Consider the following 9,541-nt stretch of genomic DNA (forward strand, 5'->3'; position numbering starts at 1 on the left):
ACATATTGTTTAGTGTCTTCAAAGTTGGTTGAAGAAGGAAACCACTTGTCCTGTCTGTAGAAGTCATGTATTGAGTTTTGAAGAGTTTCCGAGACTTACTCGTTGCTCACGGCCAGCACCAGCCCATCTGTCCACCCGTCCTTGAAGTGAATTATTTGTGTCTTATTGTAATTACTTGTCTTAAAATTTAGCAATTGATTTTCAGTATCATCAAACAAGCTAATTTTTAAAATGCACAGATAATACCCACCTCACTGAAATAATGTTTCATCCCATATCCGCCCTTCAGAATGAAAAGCCTAGTGCCAGTACTGTCATTAGGACTATTTGAATATGGATTGCAGATTTATATGCTTTTTTTTTTTAATTATTGACATGGTTAATCGTCACTCCTTTTCGTGCTTTGTCTGTAATCTTAAAATTTTGGATACTGATTTACTTTTGTGCTCACAGTGTTTGAAAAATGCTCATTTTTATTGTTATGGTGTTGGTTGTGCTACTTTCCATAAATTTAGTAAAAATTGGAAATGTTGATCCTGTAGACCAGTGAAGACTACAAAAGGAAATGCAAATTCAACTTTGGAATTGGGACGAGATAAAGTGAGCTGACTCACCTAAATCATTATCTCTCCAGTTAGTGACAAACTGATTGATTGTAATAATAAGCAATGTAACCTCCTGCCCACTCTAACGACACCCGAACCTAATGAGTCAACCTGGTTTGATAAATTATTTTTAGAAATTAAACAAATTTATAAGAGGCTTGGAGAATATAAATCAAACAAATAAAAGCATAAAAGATTCGATAAAAGTAACAACCATTTTAACACTCTGGAGATAAACAATAAAAGGCTTTTTGATGAAAATTCTACAATGAAATGAGAATTAAATATAACACAAGAAAAATTAAAGTTTATGGAGCAAGATGTTAATAATTCAAATTTAGAAATTGCTGGACTTCCTACTTTGTTAAATGAAAATGTAATTGATATTGTTTATAAGGTTATGCATGACATTTGTGGATAATACATTTGATAAATTATTGTAAATGCCTAAACTCCTTCCAAATGAAAGAAATTCAATGCCACGTGAAATTAGCTAATATTACATGGAAGCAAAAAAGTATCGATAAAATTAAAGAGAATAAACTCAAAATTACTTCTAGTGCATGTAATTTAAATTAATGAAGAACATAAAATTTATATAAATGATCATCTTAAACTATATGATAGAAATCTTTTTTTTTTTTATAAAACTAGAGTTTTAAAGGAGGAGTGGAAAATATTAAATACTTGGACTAAAAATGGTATAATTTACATAAAGATTAATGCAACCTTCACGAATATGTACGTTAGAATATATTGAGAGTTTATTTCCTGATGGAAGATTTATTAAAACATAATAAGATAACTAATTTTGATAGAGACAGACTCTAAATATTTTATATTAATGTAAGATGTTTAAATAATATTATATGATTGCAATTTTGGAATACTGGCTTTTTGTGAGACATGGACTAATGAAACCCACTCTCTGTTTAAAATAAAAAACTGAAAGACAACCTAACCAACTTGGAGGTATAGTTTTGTATATAAATAAGGATTTGATTTATGATGTAATATCTGATTTCACATTTACTAAAGAGTACAGTACATTGATGTAATGACAATATCTATCAATAAAATTTTGATTGTGGTTGTTTATCGATCTCTGGCTTCAAACAACAGTTTATTTTTCGAAACGTAGTAAATTTTATAGTTTAGTAATATTGAAATGAATTAAGGAAGTATAAATTACTTATCATTGGTGATTTTAATATAGATTTAATTACAAGTACTTATCGAAGAGTCTTTGACTTGTTAAACTTTTGCTTTTCTGAAAATTTATCACTTTGGTAACCAACCAGATTTTGATAAAGATACTCCTTGATTGATTTCAGGTTAACCAATGTTGGTGAGTCAGGATTTATTGTCAGATCATAAACTATATGCCTATAGTTTTCTTCCAAGGAAAGATACGGAAATAGGTGGTAATTCATTAAAAACACGTAGAAAAATAAATATTACGTCAATACAATTTTTACATAATGCACTGTCAACTTCTTTTGCTTGGGATTACTATTATTTCTGTTGACCAATTGGCGGATTACTTTCAGGATATCCTGCAGATTTTTATTAATAAATATCTTCCCTTTATAACACTAAAGAAAAATCGAGATAATCTTTGCCAAAAATGCTTTTCGCTTTAACTTTATTGTATCATTTGAGATAATTAGCCAGAAGAGGAGGTTGTTCAAACAACTAAACAAGAGTTGTATTTCAGGAGATTGATGTGCAAGAATATTAGAAATAAAATTAGGAAAGAAGAGATAGAAATGTCTGTCATAGTAGTCTCTAATCTCTTGCCAAAACTCTATCAAAGAATGTATATTAAACATCTGCCTATCCATATTGTTAAAACACAGAATGACATACAAATTAAGCACGTGAAATATAATAGAGAACTTTTTCAAAATGAAGAAAAAATAAGTAATATTTTTGCTGATCACTATAGACAGATGGGAGGTTTTGTCATATCAACGTTAAAAATTCTCACATTCCTCTTCATGCTGTATGGTATGTTTTTTTTTTTGGATGAAACTTCTCATAACATAATCAAAAATCTCTTTAGGAGTGTAAAAGCTAATACTCCAGACATAGAATAAATGTATTTAACTTATCAAAGACAAATAGCAGATATTATTGCATTACCATTATCTTATTTAATTAATAAAACCTTCCAGTGTGGGAGGTTTCCAGAGAAGCTCAAACACAATCTTGTAATACCAATATTTAAAAATAAAAGATCTAAACAGATTACTATCAGTCGGAGTATAACTAAAATAATTGAAATGGCTTTCTATAAAATATTTTTTGGATTTGTTAATAAATATAATATCTAATAACCAGTATGGTTTTAAAAGAGATGCCTCTACAATTGATGCATTAACTCATCTTAAACAATATATTATTGACGGTCTCGATAATTCAAATATAGTAAGAGCAGTGTTTATCGATCTGACTAAGGCTTTTGATAGCATAGATATCAAGATATTAAAACAAAAATTGTTTAAAGTCAGATTGAGAGGAGTGACATTGGAGTGGCTGATATCCTATTTATCAAATTGTATGTACTGTACAGTACTATGTTAAGGTAAAAAATTCAATATCTAAACCTTTTCAAATGAATAAAGAGATCCATTCTAGGCCCTTTAATTTTTGATATTTACATAAATGTTATTATAGAAACTATTCCCGAAAATAATATATTATATGCAGATGATATTGTTATAACCTATGCTGATTTTATTATTTTCAATTAATTGAAGATTCCAAAATTCATTGCTGGCTAAATTAAGTAAATATATGGCAAATAATAACTTTAGAATAAATGAGATTAAAACAAAAAAGTCATTTAATGATATACACATAAGAATTAATAATAAACATATTCAAAGAGGTGTGAAATGTTTGGGTATTGAAATTGTACTGTGAAATGTTTGGGTATTGAAATTGATGATAAATTATGATGGAACAATCATATAAATAATCTAACACTGTCTTTATCTAAATTTATTAGAATATTGAAAAGAATAACAAATGACAAATTTTGAGACTGTTTTGTGTTTGTATGGAACCCAAACTTCAATATGGTATTTCCATATAGGGTACAGCTTCTTTTATATTGAATAGATTGCAAGTCACACAAAAGTTTATTAGAACATTATACAAGTTACCTTATTCTTCTGTCACCTATTATTATTAACCAAACCAATATCGACAAATTAAAAGTTTTATATAAAATATAAATTATTTTAGACAGCTTTAAAGTAATAAAAGGTTGGCAGGAAAGAATCTTATATAAGTGATGAGTTAAATAAACACTAGGCCCTCTACAACTATGGTAGATTCAAATTATTTTTCCCTCCAAAGTTAAGCACTGTTTTGGCCAAGATGCACCGATCTACCAATTCATATATAACTGGAATGTTTTAAAAGAAGAATAAATTTCCCATAAGTTCTCAGATCCTTATAAACAAGTTGTTAAAAAATTGAACTGTGCTTAGTTTCCTGTATTTTTTTTTTTTGCTGTTCTTTTTTTGTTTTGTATATGTTTTTTTCTGGATACTTGGAAAAAGCCAACGGCCATTGTGTCATTTAGTTAAAATAAATAAATAAATATGAAAATATTTTAAATTGATCTCTGTTACCAAATGATGTGAATCTTTGTAAAAATTTTTATATTTGATGGTAAAGCAGTCATCATTCATAAATTCATAAGCATGATGGACATATTTTATTGTATATACTGAAATATATAAGAGAAATACATCTTTTGTGTAACTTTAATCCTTAAAGGTGAAATTGTTAGTTGTATTACATATAGTCATTGTTACATCCAGTTAGGATTTTAAAAAATGAACATTTTATTTTTAAAGATTAGTGTTTACAAATGCTGGCAAAAACCAATTTTTAGTTTTTGAACTGGCGCTGGAAGCTTCATAATTACTGTCAATTAAACAAAATGAAATTTTCTGATAGTATTTAATACATTGGTTACTTGTAATGTTCTTAGATCCAAGTGTACTGTACTTACTTTACTACAATATCAATGTAACATTAGTTTGAACACCGGGTCAATTTACAATCTTACTTTTTTAAAATTTGTTTCTGCAGTCCAATGAATGATTTATTGAAAAAATTGTAGACCTATAAATTCCCACTGTTGCAGGTCCATCTGTCTTTCCTTATTCTCGAGAATGGAGTTAGATAGATGGAAGACAAGACCAGATATTGAAAGATTGGGGTAGGAGGCCCCGATTAAGTATATAAGAACTTCTTATGCAAACCGGAAGTCATGTTATTTTAATTCAAAAATTTCCCCGGAATGGAGTTAGCAATAGAGTTGTGCCGGTCATACATCTAACAGAAAAGTATCTTGTACAGGGGCAAGCCACTACTAATTCGAGGTGGGGAGCATATATATTTAATTTGAAATATGAGTGTCACAATGCTGGGCTGCAATTTTTAATGTCACAATAAATAAACAAACACCAGTAATTAAGACTCCAGCTTTTAAAAACATCACGTTTAAAATTAATATGAAAATTTACCTAACAAATATTTTAATAGCCTAAATAAATTGTTATGGAACTTAACTACACATTTAGACTTTACGTTATTAAATAGATCTTCATATATAAGTTTATGTTTTTATTTATACAGAACTAACAATTTTTAATATAACTGTATGCTATCCTGATTGTAGAAACTGGCTAAAAATGAGAAATGCTATTTGATCTTTTTAATATGAGTTTAATTCTGTAATAAAGAATTCATAAAAATATCGATTAGCTAACAGTTTTTTTTTTATAGAACTAGTTTGAAAATAACATTAAATGAAAGAGAGTACGTTTATAATGAAATAATTTGATAGTTGCAGAGACCAATTGAATGTCTAACCTATTTATCTATACTAATATTATAAAGAAGTAATGTTTGTAAGTATGTAAGTAAGTAAGTTTGTATGCAGCAGGTAATCTCCGAAACTACTCATCCGATTTCAAAAATTCTTTCACCAATATTTAGAATAGAACTTCAGGGTGGGCATAGGCTGTATATTATTCCGTTAAACATTCATATAAATTAAAAGATATAATCTAGGTTAAGGCTTTTATGTCCAACAGATGGTGCTACGAGTACGACGCCCTAAGTTTGCTTTTCTGTGAGGCATTACGCTTTTCTGAGAAAATGAACTAAAGCGGATCATCTATCTATCTATATAAATAAAAATGTAATGTTCGTTTGTTCCTACCGATTCCTTTGAAATTTTGACACAACGCTGCATTCGAATACGCACGTGTTTTTATATAATATACATGTCGAAATTCAACCCCACTGAAGGGAGATGATTAGGTTTAAGGCTTACGCCTTACGGTAAAGAACTCTGCTTCTATTTATACTATTTTAGATGCGGGTTTTTGCGTTTTTGATTGCGTTTTAATAGGGTACGTCAACAGAATGTACACTAACAAGAAATTTTTCGAAAAATTCCCCCCACGGGGGAAGTGTTATAAATTTATAATAGATACATTTTGAGCCACAACAACGCGTGGCGGGGTCTTCTAGTTTTATATACTTTTACTAGATGGAAAATCCAGTAACGAGTTACGTAAATTTCCCAGCAAAAAGCTTAATTACGAGTAAAATCGTCATTAGCATTTACAATTTTTATAAAACCCATCCCTACCCTTAAAATTAAGTCCTACCTTACTCGAGATATGATATACAACCCAGTTTATCTCCCCATCCCTCGACCAATTAATTTAATAGCATCAATTCCCTAATTCATAAACTTTCCTGCAAAGTTTCAGAAATTTCGGTAAAAAGCATAGAAGTTTCAAAGGTAAACAAAATTGTGCCTCACACGCACGCACTAACTTCCATACAGAAAAAAAATCAATACAGATATTTGTTTTATTTCTCGACGTTTCAAGGTCCCTACTACAAAAATGTAAAAATATCTAGGTACAGTACTGTAGGTCTTATTTCGACCGATCGCCGTACTTTCCCTGTTGTATATAACAGAGGGAAAGTAAAAATTTATGTCATCTCTATCGTAACTACAGTGGAAACACGAAATTCCGAGAAAGGCCTGTTATCGAAGCTTTATTATAATAATAGAGTTTGCGCACCACGTATTATATTTACTGGACGTTATAATTTTAACATAACTGACTTGGATGCACAAACGCCATCTAACGTTACATTGTGCAACTATAACACATGGACGGAAGCACCGCTTTGTTTTCTCCTGGAGATATTGAAGATATTTTTAAATTGTTAATGCCATGACATAAACAATAAAAGAGCAGAAAATACTGCATTATACACTTCGTCTCCTTTCTAGATCAATAAACTAACTGGAAATTTCCAACATTTGTTCAGATTTACAAGATTGATATAATAACTTCATGGACGTTACGCACGTCCACATTTGAAGATGAATACATAAAGGATCAAACACGATTGCTTCCTCAATTTTCACGTTAATGGTTTATTATTTTATAAACTTTTATGCCAATAACGGGCGTTTTTATAACTCAAATACCAGCTAAAAAAAAAAAAAAACGTCGCGTGAGATCCAATAGAAAACTAAGTAAGTGAAGAATCTCGTTGGTCCCGATATATTTAGAAAATTAATGCGTGGATTCTAAATATAATTAGGTACATATAACTTTAACTTACAATCGACAAAAAGTATTTTCAAACATTAAATAATAATTAAACATCTGTGATACTTTTATAAAACGTCGGAACACTTTACAATTCAGTAAAGTCATTTGATAACAGATGGCACCACATTCTATTAATGCACCTCCATTCTTCTTAAAAGTAGTATTTTCGTTTGTGAGAAAAAAAAAAATGTGTGATTTTCGCAAAGATTTAATTTCATTTTCTAATAAAGAAACTCACCCACCGTTTAAATCCTAAAAACGAATTAATAGTTTTAATTTAAAATGTTATTACTCCTCAAGTAAAAACTTGCAATACCGGCAATCTTTAAAAAACTAGTTTTTAAAAGGGTCTTCTGACCACATTTCATACAGCTAGTTCGGAAAGTTCCTACGGAAGATACTGAATTACTTAATAAAACACGCAGTTTAGTCGGTTTCTAACATAAAATTTTGCCGTTTAATTCGTAAATGTTTTCCCGTCTCGAAATTCGTAGCGAAAATAACGGCCGTGTTTGTTTGTTTCTTTCTTTCTTCCCACGGCAAAATTTATTTATTCTCGAAAACCCTCTTGCTTCATCCGCGAGATGTTTATCGACGTTGCGAAATTTATCTTATCCTAGTTCTAATTTTTAAAACTTCCTTGGGGTTGCGAGTAGGATGCGCGATATCGGAGCGAAATCGCCGGCGGATAACGTCGGAAAAACGAACGAAGTCATTACTTCTCACCCCTTTAAGTCTCATTTTGAACTCACGTAGTCCTTCGAGTGACACTTCCTGGACATCTCTATTTTCTAGACGTGGCCCCGGGCCTACTAAAATAGAATAACGTACAAAAATTCATCCGAATCGATTAATTTTCTTCAAATGACCAGTCGAGAGCGACGCACAAAAAAGAAATATATTATATATATATATTTATATATATCCCGGAGCCCTGTGGAGATAGAACTGCATTCGTACTGTACATTACCGACAGATAAACGAAACACTACTAAGAAAAAAAAAAGAAGGTTGCCAACGGTATAAAGTCCTCATTAAGGATAAAAGAATCGAAATGTCGACATTCTTAACGGTGAAAAATGCGTGGTACGGGGCGAAGCCCCGAGCGGATGGAAATCCCTCTTCGTTGCAAACTACACCAGACTAATCACGTTGCGGGACAAAAGGGAAAAAAAAAACGCCAACTCTTTACGACATCCTAAATAATTCACGACTCGTCATTGTCTTTCTTCGTTTCCCACATTAGCATTTCCCAGAGTATCCCTTAAGCATTATTATTTATTTCCAAAGATGCCCCTTATTGCGCCCCGGGGCCCCCGGAGCGGGACACCCTCCTCGGCGGCGGAATAAATGGAGAGTTCATTTCCTTCGGATGGAGAGACACACGAGAGAGTAAGAGAAAGAAGAAGAAGAAAAAAAAAAAAGAAGAGGGCCATCTAGTAATTATCCGTCGGTAGTGAAAAATGGTAGCGTGTCTCGCGATCTTTCACCTGTCTTTCTTATCGCTCTTCTGAGAAAGGTGTTGTTCCTTCTTAGCCTTCTAGAATTACGTAATACGGACGAGGTGCTTTATGTACCACCTGTAGTGCCTCGAGGCCGTCCGCTACATCTCGCCGCTCCAAAGATAAGCTCGGGAAATATAGAACGTTCGGGATTATAAAAATAAAAAAAAAGAGTCAGTTCGTATCTATTACCATCGCTCTGTCAGCCATTTTCGACCCCCCGATTGGTCGGAGAGATATTTGGTCGAGCGTCACGTCGGCTACTTGTCTTTCCACTGCGGGGTTCGAGTAATACCTTGTTGCAGTTCTTTATTTTGACGTAAGCTTGACTGATCGAGGCTCCGATATTTTCTCTCCGACGTTGCTGCACTTCCGTATCACCACCGCTCAAAATATATATATAACTTAGACACACCGTTACCTTTCTAATTATTTTTTCAGCGCGTGGAATTTCGTCACGTTGAATCCATAGTTGTTAAAGATCTCACGTTTTTGGCCCAATGTTTGTACTTGGGACACGTTCTTCCTTAATTTTTAATGACGGTGGAGAAAGTTGAAAAATTTTGAAAAGGTGCCATTTCCAATTTTATGCTAGATTACGAGCCCGGCGTGTGACGTTAAAATTAAGGTTTCGGAGGAAAAATACGAAGAAGAGAGGAAGGCTCTCTTTATCCTCGGCTGTAGAGAATTTTTGTTCGAGGATTTTGAGGGTTTGTTTCATGGTAAATGTGATAAACTATGCATAATCTGGGGTGCCATCAAT

At 31.9% G+C, this 9,541-nt stretch overlaps 1 protein-coding gene and 1 long non-coding RNA gene across 4 annotated transcripts in view; one reads left to right on the forward strand and one right to left on the reverse strand.

The window, feature by feature from the left end:
* The window catches only part of LOC111625909, a 104,169-nt gene extending 102,749 nt beyond the window's left edge, over window positions 1-1,420 (forward strand). For both annotated transcript variants that reach the window (XM_023369172.1, XM_023369179.1), the window contains one exon: window positions 14-1,420. In XM_023369172.1, the coding sequence (XP_023224940.1) occupies window positions 14-145 (132 nt within the window). In that variant the 3' untranslated portion in view covers window positions 146-1,420. The remainder of the gene's footprint in view (window positions 1-13) is intronic.
* LOC111625933 overlaps window positions 1-9,541 on the reverse strand; it is a 62,220-nt gene that overhangs the window by 24,537 nt on the left and 28,142 nt on the right. The gene's annotated exons all lie outside the window — the stretch shown is intronic.

Source organism: Centruroides sculpturatus, unplaced genomic scaffold, assembly GCF_000671375.1.
Source record: "Centruroides sculpturatus isolate CEXI.00-Female unplaced genomic scaffold, Cexi_2.0 scaffold181, whole genome shotgun sequence".
NCBI lineage: Eukaryota > Metazoa > Arthropoda > Arachnida > Scorpiones > Buthidae > Centruroides > Centruroides sculpturatus.